The sequence below is a fragment of the Athene cunicularia genome (genome assembly GCF_003259725.1).
Source record: "Athene cunicularia isolate RWA chromosome 8 unlocalized genomic scaffold, athCun1 chr8_part1, whole genome shotgun sequence".
Classification (NCBI taxonomy): domain Eukaryota; kingdom Metazoa; phylum Chordata; class Aves; order Strigiformes; family Strigidae; genus Athene; species Athene cunicularia.
Window position 1 is genome coordinate 18,509,619 of NW_020799109.1, and position 24,543 is coordinate 18,534,161.

Here is a 24,543-nt window from a genome sequence, read left to right on the forward strand (position 1 = left end):
CCCCCCCCCCCCCCCCCCCCAGCGATACTAACACATTATAAGCAGTCAGTAGCCAGTATGACAAAACAATCCCCCTTTATACATTTTCCACTGACAACAAAAACCAGCATAGGGAACACACAGTGGATATAAGGAATAATCCAGCCCCACCATGCAAGCAAGTGGGCCAGCATTGCAAACATTTTCTTATCAAACAGTACAAATACAAACAGAAAAATTACACCCAACAGATTGCTCCAAAACACTGGTCAGGGTCTGTCCCTTTTTGATTCTTATTTCAACTCTCTTGTGCCCCACATTGGTGCGCCAAAAAAGGCTGTGTTGGTTTAGGCCCTGCCGGGACCGGAGACCACGTTGCCGTTGTCCCTCCCCCACCCTCGGACACAAATAGGCCACAAACCCCGGGTTAAAATAAGAAGAAATTTAATACAACAGTGTAATAAGCAATCTGAACAAAAACTATCAATGATAACAACAATAAACAGTAATAACAGTGTAAGGGGAAGAATGTTGTTTTCACATAGTCAGCCTGAGGGGAATGGCAGGAGTGATTCACCAAAGCAATTAACGAGAACAATTCATTGAAAGAGCAAACCATTGAAATTCCTGACCTGGGGTGAGAAGACAGGTAGCATTTTTGTCAACTGTGATGACCAGTACTTAGAAATGGCTTTAGATGGATGCAGATACCGGGAAACCTGAATTTCAAACTTTTTCTGTCTTAGTACACTTTCGATGAGCTCATGCATATTAACTTCTCCACCCTGGAGAAAGCCAAGGTTCATTTCCATGAACATGCAACGTATGAACACATACATGAAGGGGCATATCGGTAGGCGGTTTGGGAAGTCTGTACACCCTGTAGTACTCAGCCAATGAGGAATCAGGGGAGGGAACTCGTGGTCAAGAGAAAGGGATATAAACCATTGCACGATGGCTGTTAGGTGCATCCACCTGGTGGGGCGGCTGGTCTTGCAAGAACATAATAAAGAGTGCTTCACACCGCATCTGAGCCACTGATAATTGGTAACTGAGCATTTCTCACAACAGTAAACAAGACAAAAGACATACAGAGAAATACCTCAATGATACAGTCAGCCTTCGACCAAAGCCACAAAGAAAACCTTCCTGTGCTGCCGCTGCACCAGACCTGAAGTCAGCATGGTATGAATAACCCGGCTGGAGATCCCTTCTTCCTCTCTGCTGGGGAAACTTAACCCTATCCTAGCTGAACCAGGACAGGCATGCATCTCTGTGAGATGTACTTCCTTTGGGCTTCTGTCTCTCTTAATCAGGAGAGATATGGACTACATGTCGCTTGTGTGCTGAAGGTTGTGCCAGTCCTCTTGCCAAGCTTCTGAGCATTGTTGAGCAGGATGGAGGGCATGATGAATTCATGCTTTTCTTTCTGCTTAGCCTCTGCATTAAATAGATGAGCAACTGAGCGCTGCTTTGCTTCACTCCCTATACTTGTGTTGTCTGAGGACACCAACAAGAAACTGCTGTTCACCAGAAAGGGCAGCTTCCATATTGTAGACACCATTCACCCTATGTTTTTGCCCAATGAAGCTAATGTAATATTGACTCTGCCCTCCAATAGCCTTCCATCACTCTTCATAACCCAACTAGAAAAGGGTCAACAATTGGAACTACATCAATGGCAGGAGATGACTGCTCAAGCAGGGTTCTGCAGTCAAGAAGAGAGAAACTTAGCATCCCTGAAGGACAGTAGTCGGACACAGATCATTATATCATTACTATCTTGTCCACTGAGAGGCAAAATGCTTTTTACCCTTTTAGTCAGAAAAAAATACAACTTTAGAAATAAAAATTATTTTAGAAATAAAAATTATTGTTATTCTCATTGTCTCCTAATATTTGTATTAAAGGGATCTGACTTAAGGACAGACAGAGAAGGATCTAATGACAGATCCAGTTACAAAGCATTAAATACGGATCAAATGCAAAGGAATACAATTGTCATTGTGACATTTACTGCCATGGGGGTTAATTTGCAGTACCAGCAGTTGATTCAAAGTACACCATCTAGGGCTCTGACTGTGTTATGTTTGTGTAATTCTGTATTGGCCAGTGGAAGGACACTACATCTAGCTGAAGTGCAGGCAGAAATGTTCTTGAAGGTAAACTCCTAGACAATATGATGAAAATACCTTCTTTCTGTAGACTGTGCACACCTTTCCTTTGTAGAAAAAATCTTCAGTTGTAGTAACTGCTATTAATACAACAGATAGCCTATAGCATTGTTCCAGTTTCACCTGTCACTTAGTCACACCTCTTGCAATATCATTGTTGATCCTATCTGTCAGAATAATTTTCTGTGTGCAAGAGGAAAAAAGCCAAGCCAGAAGGTGGGGTGCCTGTTAAAATTACAGGATATCAGACTGACACTACAGAAGATGACGGCTTAGCTCTATTTTCAGCTTGACCTTCTCTTGCATGTGAGGTTTTCATAAAGCAGTTGCACCAAATACAACACAACTTTTCTGTGAATATTTGTTCTTTACATACAATTCCCAGTTACGGTTCCAAAGTAGTAAAAAAGGGAAATATTTCTTTATATAACTTTTGCCTGAGATTATTCTTACTGATTGCTAGATTGCCATAGTCCCCATTGGATACTGAGTATTTTGGAGGAAACAAATGTGACTTCTGCTCATGTATACTGAGTTCCTTTATGCTTATGTCTCAGCAATCTTACCCTTAGTATATAGGATTGTGCATTCTCCTCTAGTGGGTTATGATTGCAGACTACTCTATTTCAGAAAAATAGCATGCCTTTCATGTTCTTGAAATTTTGTGGGTTATACAGTTTATTCTGATATGATCCTTCCCTTTTATCGTCTTATCACTTGTGTCTGTTGCTGTGGTATACCCTACCATGCAAGGAGTATCTTCTCTGAGTGACTGATTCATGTAACTTGAAAACAAGCTAACTGCCAAAAGGGCTTTTTGTGGTACTTGCAGGTGCATTTTTTGGCTCCACAACTATTCATTTCCTTGCATTAAGATATGCGAGAATTAGCAGTAGAGCTGAAGAAAATAATCCCTCCCAAAACAAATGGAATTAACAAACCCCGCTCTACAAAAATGGGTAACATGGGAAATTTGATGTTACTGTCTTAAACTCTGTGAAACAATAAAGCCTGAATTGTGGAAGTTAAAATGCTCTTATCTCTAGTGAACAGTGAAAACTGAGAAACTTGAAAACCAGTTATTGTGAACCAAATATTTCCCAATATTGGGAAATATGTTTATTTCCCAAATTAAGGGATTAAGGAATTTGCTCCTCTGAACAGCTAAGATGTTCCAATTTAGTGGCTTTCGTGCATACAACAATATTCTCTGGTCTGAGTTTCTTACTACAGCACCAAGTTAGTTTGTTGTTGTTATAAATATGAGCTAAATTAGTCAGTGAGAATAATTAGACTTTGCTAAGCAAGGAAGGAGGGATGGAAATAAGTAAGATACTACATAAATCTTGTAGTTTAGATTTTATACAATATCCTATTGGAGGAAGAAAGCCTTCACCATGGTGACTTGTTTCTTTCAATGAAAACAGCCTTTAAACACATGCCAAACATTGGCAACCTTATCTCCTTTCCATATACTTAGAAACTATGAGTTGGTCTTTTTTTCTTCCTGCTTTGTTTTTTTTAAACCCATGTTTATATCTAATCTCAATTTCTCAGAGGAAGTTGTCAAGTTGTCGTATATTTGGTACGTGTGTGATACTAACATCTTGCTTTGGAAAACACAGTATCTAATGCCAGGGATTTATGCCTCAAGAGAAAAAAATTAAATTTATGAGAAACTGGTAGAAACCTTTGACTTGGACTATGATTGCTTAAGGGCCAGATTCTTCTTTCACAAGAAATCGGAATATTGGCATCAGTGTGAGGCAGCAAAGCAGTCGATGTTGCATCTCATGAGAAGAAATTTACTGAAATACTTGTCTCAAGAAATAAGTTAAAATGACCATCCTAAAAAAATTAAGCAGACGGTTCTTTTAGGAAATCTAAAGGGAAATGAAAGAATCTTAAGTTATTAAGGTAGGTTGAAGGTGTGCGTATGACATGCTTAACTTGCAATAAGATTCACTGCTACAGGTGTATTGCTGAAATATTTTTGCAAGTCCACCAAGATTAAATGCGGTACATGAGAGTATTTGCTGCAGTTGGTTTTGCTGAAGACATCAGTGCATTAAAACCATGGGCAGGGAGAGGTTCAGAGACTTCCCACATTCTCAATGTTATTTATATTAACAAATTTAATAGATCTTGTTTTTATTTTGGCATTTAATTGTGGTAACATATAGCTTTCTTTAAGGAAAACTGTATAATACGGTGTTTTACTCATGTACAGAGATCTTTCACTGCTAATCTAGTTACTATGTGAAGTTCTGGATGTGCTATACCAAGTTCCTGTTGAAAACAACACACAGCATCTGTACAACTTGTAAATAAAAGCATAATTTGTTTTGTCTGTTTTCATTAATTGTATTATCCCTTACACTACCAAGTAAGTATCCTGGTTTGGGCATGTGTACTTGTCACTCTGTTCTAAACTTACCATAGTTGGGGTTTTTTTCAGGGCAATTAAATTGATACACTGTCAAACAGCAGAATTTCTTGGTTTTATATGTGTCAGACTTTTGTGCCGACAGCTACTTGCTAGCCATAGGATTGATGATGGAGAAGTTTCTGGTTTTCTGACACACTTTAGCATTAGCAATCAGTCTGTGTTGCTAGTGAACAGAAAAAAACATCAAAATAGAAAAATCCTCTCTTGTGGAATTACTGGCTTTTGTTCAAGCCTGCTTTGTACTCTCTTTACTAATGGTCTGCAAATCTGGGTGTATATGCAACATATCCATAACAACATGTACAAGAGCCTGTCTGTTTAAACAGCTAGTGGCTAAGAACTCAAAAGATCTTCTCTAGTGACATCAATGACATGTGTGTGCATGTATGTATAACTTTAAGGAGAATGTGGGTAAGGAGAAGATAGCAGATAACTCTTCTCCAGATGGCTGCTCAGTGAAGAACTCTCACTCAGAGCAAGTGGAAGCTGCTACAGGGAGCATTTGAAAGGAGGATGCCTAATTAGATGAGAATTTTTATTTATTTATTTGGTTAACAACTACTTTGGGACAATAGGACAGGCTGTCCTAACAGCATTCAGTAAAGTTTGGTGGCAATAAAGTTAATTCCAGTGACTTTCAGTGTTTGTGGAAGTAACAAAAAAATGAGTTCCTCATGCATTTAAATATAGTATTTCATGAAAATAATACCCGCCCTTTCTCACTTCTCTTGTTATTTGTGTTGTCTCCAGGGTCATTATTGGCATGTAACATTTATGTTTGGGATTTTGTCAGTCCTGCAGACAATGGATATGGCCCACAGTAGGGAAATGTACCTCTTGACTCAAAGGACCAAAGAAGTGCATCATAACTCAAAATTCTTTTTTGACACAAATATTATCTTAGGATTTTGGGGGGATCATGTTTTTTATATTTTTAGTGAGCATAAAAATGTCTTTCTCATTCTAGTCAGTATTGGCTTTGTGGCTGTTCTGAAAACAGAATTGCATGATTGTTCTTCTAATGAGACTGTATGGTTTTCAAGACTGTGTGGAGTCATGAATCTACAATTCATAGAAATAGGTGGGCTCTAAAGAGAGCTCTAAGGCTGAGAAACTTCCCAAAGAATTTAGCCTAAGTCATTTGGAATGAGAGGAGATATAACTTCAGGACGCCTTTAAAAACAAAACGGGAATTAAATCTTTAGATGCTTAAAAGTAAGTTTGGCTGGGCTACTTATCGTTTTCTTATTATTTTGCAAACTACAAAATACATGCTTTTCTTCTAAGTGCATTTTGAGATGTCTGTATAGGCTATGAGTTGTTATAAAAACAAAATATAAAAACTCCATACTGCTTATATGTCCTAGGAAGCTGTTTGGTCACAGTGAGTACAATCTAGTACATTCCTGATCATCATTAGGGACGTTAGAAGAACTGGAACATTTTTATGCATTCTTGGATTGTTCAGATGATTATGAAAACTTCTTTCTCGTAAATACTTAACTTGGTTCAAAACTAGTCAAGCTCTAAGACCTCCTGATGATACCTCTATCTGATTCAAAGAAGAAATTTGTAATTCCGTAGAATTGTTATCTTCCACACTTTAACTTACTAAACTGTCACATCGAATGATGCCTACTCAGGAGGTTTGGAACAGTAAAAACCATTTGTATCATAATTCTGCAGTAAGGGTCCTGGTTTCTTACAGCAGCTGTGTTTTAAAGAGATGGGTTTACATTATCACTAAAACGTGAGCTCTAAGGTCTGAGCTATGCTTTTTGGTGTGGATGAAAGATTTCCCTCCCTTTTATTTATGCAGGAAGGTGCCATTTGATACACTGTAGAAAGACCCTCTAGAAAACATCACTCTGCCTTTTGAAATGAGCCAGTGTAATAAAAGGTGTTGCCAAGCAAGTTTTTCTATAACCAATTTTTAAAAACTGCAGAATCTTCCATTCTGGAAGGAACATCTAGTGGGATTTAACTGAGATAAAGGAAAATTTCTAAAAGATGTGCCAAAATCATTATTGCAGTCTGTGAAGCAGAATAATGGAGGCCTCCATGAGTCTTTCAAAGTAGTAAATTGACAGTCTGTATTAAGCAGGACTCTAATTACAGATATTCTGCTGAGTTTCTGGAAGTAATAAATTCAGGACTATGACTGGATTTTAAACATTAACTGAAATAATGAAGGTTCCTTGACTTTTTACAGGAGAAAACACTTAGAGTAACATTTTCAGATCTAGAAACCAGTTACTTAGTTCTGGTTTAACAACATGCCACTTGTTTTATTTACAGAGTTCCTAGTTGTAAGGGTGCCATTTTTATTGACTTAAGCCTAGTGATAATAGAATTGCATTCCTGAGGTTTCTTACGTTGATTATCTGAAAATACTCTGAGGATTCCAAGGAGATTGTTGCCTCATTGCCTAGCTTATCAGATTCCCTATGGATTTGTTTTTCAGTTACTGGCAGAAAGTAAGCAAGAATATTAAAATAATAAATTTATGGCAAAGCAGTGTATCTGTTGCCCCTAATTTTCTTTCTCCCTCAAAGTCAGTTTGTACTCTCTTTATATGTTGAATATGCAATAGCTCCACAGCAACAGAAAGGTGAATAAGTAAAGTTCCAGTGCAAATTTAACCTAACAAGTTATGAATGGCAATTTTCTTTCAACAGACCTTTACTAGGGATCTTCCTGCAGTTTTTTACATTCAGTATGTGTTACCAGTTTACTTCTGTAATTCTGGTATTTGCTTATATCTGGTGAAGATGCAGGGATAAACTGGAATGGTTAGATTTTGTCTAGTAGTGACATTTCTTGGAAGATCTAATGTGGAGAAACAACTTGAAGACAAAACTTCAGAATACTTATGTGGGATTTTGAAATCTCTAGGTTAATTGGGTTTCTACTCTGAATTTCTGTTCTTGAGTCCTATTGCCACAGAACTGTAGAACACAGACATTAAGTACTCGGAAGCATAGCAAAGAGAGAAAACATGTAGAAGTCATGGTCTTGAATTTTCTGAAGAACTGTAAAGTCCCCCTGTTCCAGCAAGCAACTTGTGGTCCTGTTCTTGGTAATACAGAATGTTATTACTTGTCTTTCCCTCATGCTATTGTTATGCTGGGTTGGGAAGCGCTGTAAATATGAAAAACAGTATTTGGTCAGGTGACGTTCACAGACTGAAAGTTCTGGAAGCACATACAGGTACAACAACCTTAAAAACCCATGTAAAGAGAGTCCACCAATCTTACTCTTTTAATGTGAAATTTTATTACTCTTGTCACACATTCTTCTGGCCCTTGATTTCACAATCTAATAAAATACAAAATTCCCACTCCCTACATTTTTGTTTCTTGTCATTCTCTCTTAGTGACAACCTGTATCACACAGATGAAAAAATTCTACCTAACTCAATCCTTTAAATACAGGATTTAAGAAAGAAGATGATTTCTTTTTATGTTTTCTCTGCCCATTTAGAGGACAGTGCTCAAATAGCATACTCAAATGACTATGTTCCCAGTATTAACAATAAACCTCTTTGCCATGGAATGAATGACTAAATACAGATCTGTAAGTACATGTCTGCTAAATCCAAAGTAACTGTAGCTCTTCTGTTAAACTTTGCTAACTCCATCTATATGGTATGAAACCACAGATAAAGGATGTTAACTGTTCACATTGACTTTTTAAGGCTCCATTAAGTTGCTGGAGTGCAGCATCTTTCTATAAATACAAGATCCTTGCAGTCACAGACTGCAGGCTTTGTTAGCCTTTCCAGATCTTGAGCCAAAAATAAGCTGGTAAAACAGATGGGAAAGTGGGAAGCTGGAACTACTATATAGGCAAAGTGAAAGCTCTTGGATAATCTTAACTTCAAATTTTCATGCTTTCAAGCACTTCCTTTGAAATTAAAATTTCTGTCTCTAATACCATTTATTTATATCACTATCATTCTTATGATTTTGTACTTTGTAACCTTGATATTAGAAGGTTTTTATATTTTGGGGTTTGTAAATTTGATTATATTAAAGGACAATCAAATGCCATTTCTTGGTCATGCTAATTTATAAATTGGTCATCATTACTGATACAGCTTGCTTCTGCTTTTGCCAGTAGTTGAGCTATAAAGAGCAGACAAAAGTTTCTTTAATTAAAAAAGCAAACTGAGGGAAAGAAACCTTTGTTCCTTTTAACCTAATACTACATTTTACTTGTAATGCTTGTCTGTGGACAAGGAAGGACTTGGGTTTGTTCGTTAATGAGAAGTTCAACATGACCTGTCAGGGTGTATCCTGGGCTACATCAGGAGACATGTGGCCAGCAGGTCAAGGGATGGGATTGTTCCCCTCCGCTCTCATGAAACCCCACCTGGAGTGCTGTGTCCAGCTCTGGGACCCCCAACATAAGGACATGGAGCTGCTTGAGCAGGTCCAGAGGAGGCCTTGAAGATGATCGGGGGGCTGGAGCACCTCCCCTGTGAAGACAGGCTGAGAGAGTTGGGGTTGTTCAGCCTGGAGAAGAGAAGGCTCTGGGGAGACCTTATAACAGCCTGCCAACACTTAAAGAGGCTCTACAGGAAAGATGCAGAGGGGCTCTTTATCAGGGAGTGGAGGGATAGGGTGAGGGATAACAGTTTTTAAATGAAAGAGGGTAGATGTAGATTAGCTATAAGGAAGAAATTCTTTACTGTGAGGGTGGTGAGACACTGGCACAGGTTGCCCAGAGAAGCTGTGGCTGCCCCCTCCCTGGCAGTGTTCAAGGCCAGGTTGGACGGGGCTTTGAGCAGACTGGGCTGGTGGAAGGTGTCCCTGACTGTGGCAGGGAGGTTGGAACTAGGTGATGTTTAAGGTCCCTTCCAACTCAAACCATTCTAGAATTCTATGATTTAATGCTTCTTCAAGCATTGCAGAAATAAGTTTTCCAGAAATAAAGGCTAAAAAAGGTTTGGTTTATTATTAAGCACTGTAGAGTCCTACTTTTGGTTTTTGGTCATGAAATTTGTTGTACAAAATAAGTAATTTTTTTTTTGATCAGTTAAAAAAATTACAGGAGTAAACTTAGTGTCATCTTCTAGGCTTGTATATTCATCTGATAAAAATCTTAAAGAAGCTGAGGAGCTGGCTATGATGAAAAAAGTATTGGAACCCAAACTAATACAAGAAAACAACATTGCTACTCTTCAGAACACTCAAAAAAATATAAATTGTCTTGGAGATGGCAAAAGAACACCTGTTGGTCAGAATACTCCAAGTGAAGCTGTTCAGAAAGAAGTCGCTTGCTCATCTTGTATTGAAGAGGAAATGCCAGAAGTAGTTGTTGATGCAGAAAGCAACAAAGCTATTGCAGGTAGGTTTGGGACTATATCTTTGTTTATTTTGGGGTTTTTTTCAGTTAAATAATGATCTGAAGACTTATACAGATGTAAAAATGCAGGGAAAGATTAAAGCGTTTTTATAACACAGTTTACCTCATTCTCTCACACTGTGAAAAAATGAATTGCTGCAGAAGTTTGGCAGGAGTGGTTCACAACCAGTGTATAGTTTAAGTCGACTGACAGGACTTGCCAGGCATCAGGCATTGTGTTCTATCTTTACTCTGTAATGCAGCAAACCTGAGTCCTCACCACGCAGGACTTCAACAGAGCAGAATCATTCCATTCCTTTCCTTTTCTAGCAAAATATACTAGTTCCACTGTTGGTTTATGAGGATTTTGGAATCTTTCAGAATCTTCCCTCCTACAATGTGAATGAAATAAGTAACACAAGGAAATGTGTAACTGCATCTACACCAGAGGTGTTGGCTGCTACAGCTGTGTCATTAAGATAGGATCAAGCAACAAATCTGTTCTGGTAGAAGCTTAGAGTGCTACATGACCCTGAACTTCTTCAGAAGATCTCTGTAGAAAAAATGAGCTTGGATATATAATCTTATGAAAGATTCTATAACAGTAGCACTTCTGTAGATACCAAGTACAAAGCATGGGTCAAATATCTCGTATCTCAAGATAAAACAAGAAGTGCATGGTCTGGGAAAACTTTCAAGGAAAATTCTAGTTGAATATGCAATATTAAAACATTTCTTTTTGTCAGATTCTTCTTTTCAAATACTTTAAAGTTGTCTGTGTACTGCCAGTAGTATATTCTACACTGGACAAAGTGAAAAATAGCTATTTCCCTCCATCTGCAGGTGTTTCCAAACTAGAAACTGCATCTGTGTTAGGAGAAGACTTAATGATGCTCTACAAAAAGTGCTGCTGTCCAGATATTAATATTTGCATAGAAGGCAAAGATTTTCAAGCTCACAGGTACATAAATATTTACTGTAAATTTTTCAACCAAAATCCTTTTAGTATAAAATGCTGCTGGTGCGGTGTATCTATAGTAAGTTATTGCTGGTGCTGTTACCTAGCTGTGAACTGTTACAGTTTTTAGGTCTTATGTGAGAAGTGGCCATACTTTGATACTGATGAAAATTTCTCATTAACAGCAACGATTGTGAAAACTATTGTGGTTTTAGCACTTCTAAGATTGCCACTGTAAAGTCATATCATGTGTATATACTCAGGTATAAATACTGTGTAGATTTTCTTTGCTAACCTTTTTTTAAATAATCTGTGCTCTCCAAAAAAAATGAAAAATCTATTAATAAACTATTCAGCTATTAATGCTGAATAAAATTACCATACAGCTAGAAAATTTCTGGAATAGTAATTATATATATTTTTTTTCCTGCTCTTCAGTACTGTGCATACAGAATCTGATTTTACTTTCATTTAGTCATGTATGTAAAGATTATCAGTAGCCTTTATTAGATCTACAGTCCAAGACCATTTAAGAACTTTGGCTTATTGGACTTCTGTAGCTTGGGAAGGCAGATTAAAGTGTCAGTAGCATTTCTTGTACATTTGATATGACTCCGTTTGCATTTGAGATAGCAAACTTGACAGCCTGTATTTTGTTCCCTTTGAGAGAGATTATAAAGGCCTCCACTACTTCTAGTATTTTCTCAACACAAAACTAGTGGGGGGGTTATATTCCTGACATCACAAATATCTGCACAGAATGTATGTCATAATGGGGGGGAGAGGGGTGGGGGGGTGTGATTATTTGGATATATACTAAATTTCCAGAATGTAGTTAGGTATGTTTGTTTCTTCTGGTCTACACTATAAGAATACATGTTCTCAGGTCCATAACTTTGAGAAACAAGTACTATGGTGCAAAAAGAAAGTCAACAGAAAGATTCCATTAGCAGAACTTCCTCAATTTAGGCCACTTACTGCCTGGAGCAATGTATCTACTCTAACCAGCATCAAATAATACAGCAGTAAATCATAGAGAAAACAAGGATGTTCTGAAATGGTCATAAGACTTGCTTGTTTTAGTACTGCATCATGTGAACAGTAGGAGTCAATAAGAGAAATCTAATTTTGGGTATAATTGTTGTGGAGGCACCAGTATGATTTATTTATTTTAAGAAGTTTTTTGATGTTCTCACGCAGGAGACAGTTTAAGCCTGTACCCTCTCCCACCCACTTATCTCAGTATTTCTTATTTTCTCATGAAGTCCTATGAACTTCCGACAGACTTCATGGTGTGAGCAGCAGTGCTCTGAGAGAGTTGCCAAGTTACGTCTTCCTAGTGCTGTGTTGAATTCTTACAGAGCTCTGAGTGGAGCAAGTCAAATTTGTCCAGTAATAAACTTGTGGCACAAACCATGACAGTAGGAAAACACAGATAAATTTACTTCAAATTCATTTGGTATCACCATGTATTTTATAAGTTAAAATGTTATCAATGTATATTTAGGTAATACATACTTGTCCATATTATTTAAAATGCGTCTTTGAAATATCCACTTCAACTACATCAATGAAGTTGATCGAGCCTGTTCATTACTAAAATTTATTTGGAAGAAGATGAAAAAATTGGAGATAGTGTATTTCATATCTTCGTGATATTGTGCTGCTGTATCTTACAAAAACAAGATTGTGTGTGTATTCAGAATTTCACGTACTCAAAGATGTGATGTAATACTCATTTACGTGTGGATGTATTTCACTAAGATATGAAACATTCTGTAAAAGCTTTTTTGTTATTATTGCTGGATGAATCACAAGAGGAATGTGCGAGAAGTTCCTAATTTAAAGTACAGAGACTTCAGAAGCAGGAAAAGGGAACAGAGATAAGAGATTCCAGAATATATAATGACTAGAAAAGAGACCATAAATAGCATTCTTCGTACTTCTTCCTACACAAAATGAGAGCGCTCTGAAACATTTTAAGAGCCAACAAATACATGTAAAAACAAGGGATTCACATGCCAAATATAGCACTTTGCTGCTTCTGCCACAGGAAAGACAAGACATAAAGTAATTTTATAAATAATAGGAAGCTTATTTGGTGTCAGGAGAAAATTGTATGTATGAGAATATTATCTATAGCTGCAATAGCCCAGGTAAGAGATATAAAGGTTAACACTGGTTAAACAGATTGAACCGGTGTAAATCTGGAAGGCTGAAATCATAAAGCATTTGTCATCCACTATCTTCTCCCTTTCTGAACTTCCACTTCCACCTTGAGAAGCTCCTATTAAAAAAGTCTTTTCATCTGTTTTTTTGAAGATTGTGATACTGGTGAAGATACTGAGCTACACAGACTACTGGTCTGGGATTCCTTTATTGTCTTTGGTGGAAGCAGTAGTAAATCGAATTAGTCTCTTTATGGCCAGTTATGCCTTATAAATATACAACGGTAATAAGTCTAAACAGAAGTAATTGATAGCTCTTCTTAAACAGTGCTGGAAACACACTGTTTCATATGTGTATATGTGGTATGTTGTATCATATGCTAGTGTTGTTTGACTTTTAGGATGTGCTGGTAGGTGGCCAGCCAATTTCAAATAAAAAAAGCTTTATACTTCTCTTTTCATTTTAATAAATACACATTTTGTCATATAAAAAGAATTTAAGAGACTTGGGATATAACTATTTGTGTAAAATAGGGCCTTATAAACAAGGTTATTTAGTGTTACTTGGTAAATAAAACAGAAGAAATAAATTTGCAATTTTATATTATCTGAAAGGAAAATGCTTGTGGTAATAATTTCCTCTGTGTGAATGTCAGAGTCATACTAGAAACAAGCTTTAACCAAGAAATCTAGAGTACTGTTTGATTTTTTTCTTTAGCATATTTTGAAATTCCAAACATACTGGAAGAAAAGGCATGCAGTATACAGACACCTTAATGCATAAAGGGCAAAGATTTAAGTCAATGTTATCAGAGAGTCTCATAATAAATTTTGTATCTAGTGGAATAATGTTTACTTTTTCTCTCTCAGGGCCATTTTATGTGCCAGATCTAGTTACTTTGCTGCTATGCTGAGTGGAAGTTGGGCTGAAAGCTCCCAAGAGCACATCACTCTTCAAGGGTAAGTGTTGTCTTTGCAAGTCGTGTGGGAGCAAAGGTAGGCAATTTAAAATCATTGCAAATATGTAACAACTGTGCTGTGTATAGAGTACTGACGATTAATCTGCCTTGACACTTTTCTTCAACCTGACACATTTCCTGAGCACTGATTTGACTTCAGTATGAAAAAGCTTGTAGTGTGTTTGTTAATATTGTCAGATGGTTCAGGGAAGAAGCCTTTCTCATCAGCAGAAGGGTCTACTCTTTTTTTGTAAAATATGTTTTAGTATTCACAGTCGATTTTACAATTCTTTTCTTTCACCTCATGTTGTACATGTCATGAAAAGTATTATGAATGTCTGAACAGTGTAATTTATTTTCATACCTATTTGTACAATAAGAGTATATTTACAATGTAAAGACAAATAAACAATTACATTTCTCAAACAGTGTTTAATTATATTTCAGCATCATACGCTAAAAGAATTTTGACTGGTGTGCTTGTTTGCAATGGCTTCCTGTGTGAGAGCTGAAAACAATGGACCTATTGGTGTACGATGAATTCTTAAGACTTCATAGATAAACTGGGGAGTGCCACATTACTTCTTTTCACTATCAGAAAAATAAACTGAAATATATTAAATTTTCTTTAAAAGCAAACTAATACTGATACTTGTAACGTTAGCCTTTTTGTTTAGACATGATGTTGGCTGACTCAATTTTCTTCAGAAAGAACTGTGTACCTTACAGTGCTGCAAAATATAATTGCTTTGTGCTGATATAAAATTGTTCAGCCAAGTGATACTTTCTTGTAGTTTCATAATTTTCATTTTCTGTCAGTGTAATAATATTACTGCAAAATCAGGAAGGTTATCTGTTGATTTGGTTATAACTTCCTAATCCTTACAAAACAATACACATTTAATTGATTCCTTAGCTTTTATGCTATACATAGTATGTTTTAGAGACTGATAGTCAACAGTTACTTCTGCTATTTACACTTCTCTCCCTGAAATTGATTTTTACATGGGTAAGAAATATTCACCCTTATTTTTCAGTAGAGGCTTTCTCTGAGAAGTACTTAATTTTTATAGAAGTATATTCTCATGCCAGTGTCTCATAACTTCTGTTACTAAGAATCATATCCATAATACTACCTTTTCTAATTTAGTTTTCTGCTTGGTGCAGTTTTCCATGATGTCTTTTTAAATGCTTATAAATAAAGTACATATGGCTTACTCTGAAATAATGAAAATTCTGCATAACAGCTGTCAAGACTGTGGGGAAACTCCTCCTTGCTGATTTTATGGCTATCGTGTACTAATATGCAGAGAGACAACTGTGCTGATTTTGCTTCTCAGCATGTTGCAATGTTTGTTTTTTCCTTTTGCTTTCAGTCATGGATGTCTGTTGCTTAAACATGTCTAATGTTTTAAAGGGTCTTAGCTCAATCTGCATGACTATAAACGATTTACACTAATGTACACAGCACTTATGGGTTCTGAAGATTGCACACTGAGACATACATATGTAAGTACAAAAATGTATTGTACCAGGACATTGTGTCTACCATTTAAAATAGACATTCTGTGCCTCTCTGCATTATGGTGCTGGGACAATGCAAGGATGTAAACGTTACTCTGTGTAGGAATTCCATATTTTTTAACCTGAATCTAGGCATAAAAACTTTTTCTAAATATTTTGAGATGCAACATTCCTACTTAACATTGTAATAAAACTATTAAATGTATTTTTATTAATGGAAAAGTTTAAATATATCATAAAAACTATGATTAAAATTATTATAGAACAATTGCTAAATATATAGTTGCTTGATAATTGACTTATTACTAGTAAAGAGCTTGGAGATGATGAAAAAAATCTTTTCTACATATTATCAATGTAAATAATCTAGATGCCAGTATTAGTCTGCTTATGACTTATTTTCAAAGATTTAAAGTATTACAAAGTTTCAGCAAAACTCACCCAAAATATAGTCCATTTAGATACTTCTACATTGCAGTAATCTTGAAAATAGCTTTAATTTTATCAGATTCACCTTCCATTCACACAGCAGCTGGATGATGTATCAGCCTTTTGACCAACTTCCTTTGGCTAAGAAATGTGGTATGTTCTATTCGGGACATGTCTTTATTTGTATTTTGTTTTTCTTTCTTTTTTTGCAGCATAAGCCACGTAGAAATGAGTGTCATCTTGCATTTTATATATGGAGGTATTCTGGACTTCCCAGACAAAGTTGATGTTGGGTATATGTCAACTTTTATTATTTTTTAATTGTAGTTTGTGCGTGTTCTGTAAGGAACAAACTTGTTCTGTAAGGAAATTTCTTCCTGTAATATGAATAAGACAAAAATGACAAATGTAATAATCTTCACACCTAAACATACTTGAGGAAATTGTAAAAATAAAGCTGTTGAAATCTTGTTTATTTGACAGCTACTGGAAAAGGTGTGCCAGTCATTTTTGGAATATTCTATGAGAGTGAAAAGCAGGAGGGTGTTTTAGACCAAAATAATTTCCAATTTGTCTGTATCTTAGTTTTCAGAATAATATATACAATGTGTGATAGTATTTAACAGTTAATATTTGGAATTTATTTTTAAATGGTCATTCAAGTTGATGTGAAGGCTAAGTAGTGAATCTTAGGTCCACAAAAGATTATATACAGCAACCAATGTAAACGTTAGCATTTTCTCTGGGATAATTTTTAATCACAGTGTAATACATAATCCTGTATTAGTGAAGTAAGTTCTGATATGTGTGAATTATTCCCTGAAGCGAGTTCTATACTACCTGTTGAAATCTGCCACTAAATATTAAAATGCTACTATTTCTTAATGTTAGAAATTGTTGTTCAAATCTTATCTATCTAAAATTAAAATATGGAATTGTTTATAATATGCCACAGTGTCAATGTTTAGGTAATGAATTGATACAGGAAATAAAATTATTATATTTATTATACAGAATAACAGTTTGTTCACTGTGCTTTTTATTATTTGCAATGGACATAATTCTCAGATACAATGTCATCAATAACATTTTATGTAATCATTGGGAAAAAACTACAAAATGCCAGAACTCTGCCTGCACAAATATCTTTTTCACTTGCTACCTTAAAACAGAGAAACTGAGAGTCTTCTAAACAGTTTCTCAGCTAGTGGCTGAGGCTTAACTTTTATACAGACTGAACTCAGTGGTTGAGAGATTGGTTTTAGGTCAATACACGTTTCTGTTTGAACATTATTCTTTGGCAAGTTTCACACTTGGTTATCAGTCTATTTCTGCAGTAAATTCTGACTGAACACAGAAGTGAAATTAGCATGTAAATTGTCTTGTAAGCACAATGCTTATATCAAAATGATTTTTGATTCTTGTTGCTACTGCTTTCTCTTTAGTCGCATGTTGGGCATTGCAGATATGTATGGGCTAGATGGGCTGAAAGAAGTAGCTATCTACATTCTGAAAAGAGATTACTGCAATTTTTTCCAAAAGGTATGTCAGTTCTCCTGCTACTTTGTGAGCCATGAAGCCTAAGAAGAATTTTGATTCTATTACTTACAAATCATATTGACAAGATACTTAACAACTGTCTTGTCAAAGTGTTAGCTTAAGTCAGTGGACCCTATTCTTATGTGTAAATCTGTTAAATTCACTGGGACTGATGATGGGAGTAAGGCCTGTGATATCCTCCACCTGTGAATAGAAAGTTGTAAACCACAACTGATGAAAAACAGTATTTCACACAATTCAATATATTAAATTAGATGGAGTATAATTTAATACATTCCATTGTATATGGAATTGTTCTTAATAGGAATATGGAAATACTATATATTTGTATATCATATTTCATGGCATATATGTAGAAAATATTTGTGTTCTATTAAAATTAGCTTAGTGGTACTGCTTAGAGTTGAGTATTTTCATGCATTTTCATGCACTAGGCTGAATACTACTTTATTGACATGTGTGGAAGCAGATGATTTCCCTGTTCTGCATAAAGGCAAACAAATACCATGGTAGCTACCAGTACTTCTGTTTGAAATACATCTATACAGTTTTCATAAATTAGAATGTACAATAATTGTGATAATTTGCTAACAACTCTAGCCTGTTCCTGGAAAACAGCAACCTGTACTAGAATGCATGGCTATTGCTCATTCATTGGGAGTCGAAAACCTATATGCTGCTTGCATGAAGTAAGTAAAATAAAATAAATTATGGTTTATGCTTTTAATTTCTCTGCTTTCTGTTGAAATTATTTTGTGTGATTTGGTTTATTTTGACATATGTAACATTCGCATTTTAAACGTTTTTTTCTTCATAACAATTTAGAGGTATCACATGCTAACAATTGCAGATAGAACATTTTTCATTTTCCTTACCTAAAAAAAGCTCTCTTTTCAACAGATGGGTAGGAAAACATTTTGCAAGATGTTTGTCAGAGAGGAGCTTTGCCAGTTTACCTACTGAACTTCAGAACAACTGTCTTGTTATGTTGATTAACTCTTTGGTAAGTAGTATATAGTGTGCTTTATATAAAAATAGAGCAATGTAATTTTTTTCCTTATTTAGCTGTACAATGTAATTTAAGAGATAATAAATACATTATTTTAAATCTGTAGTATGCTTACACTATATAAAAGTTCCCGTTAAAATAACAAAAAATATTTTGTTGTGCAGATATCATTGTTATGCTTTGTGGCACACAGTCTAGTGATAATCACATCCTAGTCCAGCATAACAATAAAAAATTATTATAAAACAGAGCTGTGATATCATAGAGCAGCATTATGTATTCAGATAGTGAAGAACAGCAAACCACTCTATCAATTTCTGTTAGGTGGCAGCATTTATAATTTGTGATTGCCTTTTCCTATTTGCCTATATTCTAATTTGGAAAAAATGTACTATTTTTCCAGACTTTGGGTGATCACTGGCTATCAGTGATCACAAGCCACTTGTTTGCAGGCAAGCTGACTTTTCAAAACTGAAGTAACAGTATAGTATATGTTATCTTCTACTTCTCAGATAACAGTATTGATCTCCTCAAAGCTTAGCATTCGTTTTTTTGTGGCATGTACTTAACATTGTTCCAATTTAGATCTGCCTAAACTTAAGTACTTTCTAATTGTGTTTCTGTATAAAATTACCCTCAGAGCTGACTTAAAAGATTTGAATTAGACCTGTAACAGGAATTTGGTCTGGCAATTAGCCTGTAAATACACTGAATTGTAACAGAGATATGAAGAGTATATAGAGGAGCTAAAGGTAAACCGGTACAGCTACTGCCTGTGTATACATGTAGCCATAATGTGGACTGGCATACACAAAGTTTCATGTAACTAGCTCAGGTAACATCCACAGGATGATTTTGGTGCTAGCACACACCAGACAGCCAAGTATGTGATGTCTAGTATCTCATGCTGAAGTCCTTGTCTCCCTCTCTCTGTTACTGTTGTTACTTATTGTTATCCAAGCTAAATAGCTCAAGTATGGCTACCCACGCTCCTAAACATACCCCTAATTCAAGAGATGCATTCCTAAGTGGTTCTGGCCAAGAACTGCCCCTCGCTGAAAGTGCTGTGAAGGCTTGGGACTGTTTTTATCTCAGGATTTCTTTGATGGAGTACTTACCCTGTCCAGTGCTGAGGACAGCAGGCCAGCTGTGAGTGGTGGCTGCAACTGCATATTCAGGTGGTACACTGTGGTACTCAGTACTGCTCCACCTGTGTACCCAGCTTCTCTGGAAGACTTTTGCAGTCTGAACTAAAGTGTGCTTTGGTTCCCATTTTACTGATTTAAAATTTGCATTGGTGTGTCTTTGCAAGAATCACTAGTATTTTATAGACTGAAGCCTAGAAGGCATTTAGAACTGCAAAACTAAAAAATAAAGCATAAGCCTCTTTGGTCCACAGAACAGTTCTGGTAAGTGATCATTTAACTCTGAGCTCTTAAGACACCCAGTCCAAAAACTCGTGGGATTCCCAGTGGAATTTTTGACAGTCTGCAAAAATGCATAAAGCTGCTCGAGGGAGAAAGAAGAAAAGGTCTGACATTAATTTTGCAGGGGCTACTGTATGTTTTAAGATCCTCTTCTCTGCTGCTACAGTTCTCTGCTGTAAAGCTTTTTAATAGTTACAGCCAGTTAAACAATATGACTCTACTGATTCTTTCATTTACCAGTCTTGGAAATGTAAAACCTAGCTAATGTGGGGCAGCCCTTTTCAGGAAGAAAAGGTACAAAGAAAAGGAGATTGCTGATCAGAAAATCTTTGGGAAGCCACAATGATGAACACAGAAACATTAAAATGGGAGTTCAGTTTAAAACGCTGTTCAGGTACTTACCACAGGTGCCTCAACTACATGCAAGAAAATTACTGTCTTTTTAGATAAGTGCACTCTACTTTAGAATGGTTAGGAAAAACAAAAGAAGTAAAATTCAGTTAAAGCCACTCCTACAAAGTGCTGATCTGATTAGAAGTCAATGAAGGCATTTTAATTTCACTGGAAGTGTCTAATGGGAGTAAATGCTTATTGCCTCCCATAATAAGGAGCAGGGGCTGAATTCTAGACAGTTCAGAAAGCTTGTAATTGAGTCCAGTGAGAGCAAGATCAAACCATAAGCATATACTTAATCCTTAATTTACCTTATATGCATAGAAGCAAACTGGTTTTGCCCACAGATAAGTAAAATAATAAAAAGCATATACTTGAAATATGGCTGGCCAGATTTTATGTTGCAACTATACTATGCATGAAGAAAATCCTCCCTGCTTTCTACTTTGCATGGGAAAGACATGATTATAATCTGAATTTACAGTAGGGAGTTTTGTGTCAAGTATTTGTCTGAATTGTTGCTTTCTCCAGCATTACTGATCCTCCTGCATAATTTATCAGTGACCTGCTAGGTCACGTTGAGTAGAGCTTTCAATCCATTCTGATGTGGATAACAATAAATTGCAAGTTCTTTTTAAGTGATGTGTTAGTCAGTAGAAGTTGCCCTCAGGTACTGTGCTGATGCAGTGCAACAGACCAGGGGAATAAATATTAGCAAATCTGTTTTCTTGTTTTAAATAACAGTTATGTTTCTTAGAGAAACATTAGACAACAAAGAGGGCAAGTTCAGTTAAAACTCCATCTGGGAAGACAAATATTTGATGCATGTCTCCTTTAAATAAAGCTAAAGGATTCATAACTATGAAAATGCTTGGGTATTTATGGATCCTGAATGCTAGACCATCCATACTAACCTAAAACTTTCACTTACCCATTTTATTCAAGAATTTATTACATCTTTGGGTGACTTAAAAGGTTTTTCTCTATTCAATTTCTCCAGTTAACTTTTACCTTATTTTGTTCAGGACTGCAGTATGTAATGATACACAGTTGAAAAGCTACTGGAAACTTCAGCAGGCAAACCAGAAGCAGTAGATTTTTCTTTGTCTGCTTTAGTTTCAAAGGTATAATGTTCAGAATTATCAAAAACCAAATTTATTTAAAGAAGGAAAATTAATACATGATTGGATCCTTGTGTAAGTATTCAGTAACTGAACGGAAGCTGTTTTATGAGCAGCAATTCTTTAGGTGATTACTTGGCAACAGGCTGATTTCTGTTTTTATTTTAAGAACCATAAGAATGCTGCTTTCTTTTTGATGGAGACTGACCGGCTGATCAATAGTCTTCCCCAAGTGAAATGGACAGAGACAGCTGTGGCCTTGGCGTCTAGGCTACAAGAAGAATGTGTAACATTTATTGTGGCAAACTTCCTACACATAGTACAAAGTGAAGGCTTCTCTATTCTGTTGCAGGTAAAACTACCCTCAGTTATTGTATGATTCCAAATAAACTGAATTATATCGTACTTTAGCTAGTTTAGGCTGATAAATAATCAAAATAGTTTCAATGTTTGCTTTAAAGTACAATTCTATTGAAAATTTAAAAAAAAAAAAAAAGCAGTGCTAAGTTGGTTTTGGGGGTGGTGCTTTTTTCAGTGTTGTTTTAAAGCACATTAATACTTTGATACACAGGGTTGATACAGCGTTCAGGTTATGTGCCTCAGTGAAGCAAAAGTTCCAATTAATTTAGTGGGACAGCTTCTGTATTGAAAAGAGATAAGTATATATATAAGCTTTGAAAAAGCTTTTGGACCCCTAGAACAACAGCATGTACTTACAAGAATGATTATGAGTATTAGCAGTATACTCAAACTTCTACTAATTTTTGTTGTGAGTCACAAGAATGGGGCAATGCTGCAGGTCCTAGTGAGAACATATCTAGTCATCTAGCTGGTTAATTTCTCCCATGAAAGTTTTTTTAAATATGCATAGAGGATTAAAAAACTAAATAGGGAGATGTTAAAACATTTTGTCTTTGAATCTAGAGTTGCATGTGGCTGTGAATTCATCACAGTATGCTTGTTCCTAAAATGTGAGTTAGTGGGAGGTTTTAGGATGATTTGCTAGAGGCCTGGAGAGGGGTGGGTTTATGGAATGAATACAAAGGAAGATGCTCAGCTTTGGAATACCTCCTGCACAGCGTGATAGCAGATCCTCTCTGCTCAGTAATGCTTTTGCATATGAAATACACTCTTTTGTTTTAAACGGTTGTCCTTTGTTGTTTCCTCAGGCACAGGCAATGAGCAGCAAACCTGACCTTCTAGAAGTAATTTTTAATGCAATTGAAAAAAGTATTAATAATGAAAATAGCTGCTTTCTTCTTGTAGCTGTAGATACATTGTTGGACTCCACAAATGTGAAGGAGATGGTAGGTTTTTCAGTGTGCAGTGTTTGTAGGAAAAACTATTCTGGTGTTTGTTTCATGTAATGGTTCAAATCAGATGATGTGGTTTGAACTCAGGTGGCTCAGTCCTGCAGTTGGGGTCGCAGAGAAAAGCATCTGCATAAATCCATGGTTCTGTTGGAAGTGCAGAAAATGTTGCCATTTGTTTACTGGATATTAACAATTTTTTCTTTTAAAGATAAACCCTACCGATGGCAATAAAATTATGGTGTATTACTGAGAATGTAAGTCCCATGGGCACCGCACTCTGTTGATCTTTACCATCATTTTAAATTTGTGATATTTGTGATGAGAAAAAAAAAATTAAAATGTCGCATTACCTTTAACTTACAGGGGAAAAGAGCTTATTCTCTTTCTCTGTGTACTTCTACCCCCTTTATTGTAAAAGTCACAGCTACCTTTGCTTTTGTTCAGACTGTCCTCTGAAGTGAGGACTGCCTCTTAATCTAGTATGTGTGTTTTGGTTTGGAGGGAGGTGTCAGTCTCCATGTGTGTAACATACCCTGTATACCCACACAATCTAAACAATGATATTTAAACTGTGGTTGATCTGATGCTGGGGGTAATTCATGAATAGTATGACATACTGATTAAAATCCAGAATTATGCTATAAGCAAAGAATGAAAAATGCAAAATGAATTACTGCAGTCTGGTGCTATCGTAGATCTTCTTGGTAAAAGCAATGAAAATTTAATCAGATACATTATTTTTCCCTAGAGTATTTGACCTTGTTGTGACACAGCTGACAGTAAAGAGCTATTATGGGGTTCTTAACAACAAAAAAAAAAAAAAAAAAAAAAAAGAGAGAGTGTGCAATGTGCAATGTGTTTTCTAGTGCTGTAGTATGCCTTGGTTTAAAGGATTTTTAAAATTACTGTGGTGGGCAATAATCCTTCAAAAACAGCATCTCCATCTACCAGACCATTATAAAATATAAGTGATGACATCATTGATCTAGCTTAGGGAGTAAGTAGATTCTGAAAGGAATAATGACTGGTTGCTATGACAATATGCCCCTTGCCAGCTGCTGATTTGTTACTTGAACACAGGGTTTTACGTGCAAGATCCAGGCTCTGCGTGATAAGCTCTGGGTCTTCCTGGTTCAGTCTTTTTATGCTGTTCGTCACACAGAAAGCTGGAAGCTGATGAGGCCAGACTATCAACATAAAATACAAGCAGGTATGTCTAGCATCAAATGGCATTAGAATTTTTTAGCAGTATGTTTAGTAGATAAACTGTAGGGGGTATGGTGGAGCCAGATAGAAATTAAAGCAAAATTTGCAATGCTTTAGGTTTTTGAAGTCGTGTTTCAGAATAGAAGCATGACAGAATGCTTAGCTAGTTTCAAACATGGAAATCAGTAAGTCATGTTCTGTGAAAAGCTTCCCCTGCTTTTCTTTTTAGGACTGTATATAATGGGAACCAAAACCATGTAGATTGATTCTGTGCTTATTTACAGCTACTCCAAATTATTGAAAATACTGCAGTAGGATTTTAAAAACCTCATCTCTGTCATTTTTAAGGAGATAAAAACTGTGGATGAATTACATCGGCACAAAGCAGATTATCCATTCTATGAATTCAGTTTCTATCCTTTATTGTTTTCTCCATAATGTATAAATATTGCTTGTCTCTTGCATAATGCTTATCTCTTACACCATGAGTAAATGCAGATAGCTTGACTTCACAGTTGATTGGCA

General features: G+C 36.0%; 1 protein-coding gene across 2 annotated transcripts in view; it reads left to right on the forward strand.

Moving 5' to 3' along the window:
• Window positions 1-24,543, forward strand: part of KIAA1107 (KIAA1107 ortholog) — a 48,487-nt gene that overhangs the window by 7,784 nt on the left and 16,160 nt on the right. For both annotated transcript variants that reach the window (XM_026853683.1, XM_026853684.1), the window contains exons 2-11: window positions 9,683-9,954; window positions 10,795-10,912; window positions 13,948-14,037; window positions 16,202-16,282; window positions 17,435-17,531; window positions 18,150-18,238; window positions 18,450-18,552; window positions 21,669-21,851; window positions 22,669-22,806; window positions 23,893-24,022. In XM_026853683.1, the coding sequence (XP_026709484.1) occupies window positions 9,732-9,954; window positions 10,795-10,912; window positions 13,948-14,037; window positions 16,202-16,282; window positions 17,435-17,531; window positions 18,150-18,238; window positions 18,450-18,552; window positions 21,669-21,851; window positions 22,669-22,806; window positions 23,893-24,022 (1,252 nt within the window). In that variant the 5' untranslated portion in view covers window positions 9,683-9,731. The remainder of the gene's footprint in view (window positions 1-9,682; window positions 9,955-10,794; window positions 10,913-13,947; window positions 14,038-16,201; window positions 16,283-17,434; window positions 17,532-18,149; window positions 18,239-18,449; window positions 18,553-21,668; window positions 21,852-22,668; window positions 22,807-23,892; window positions 24,023-24,543) is intronic.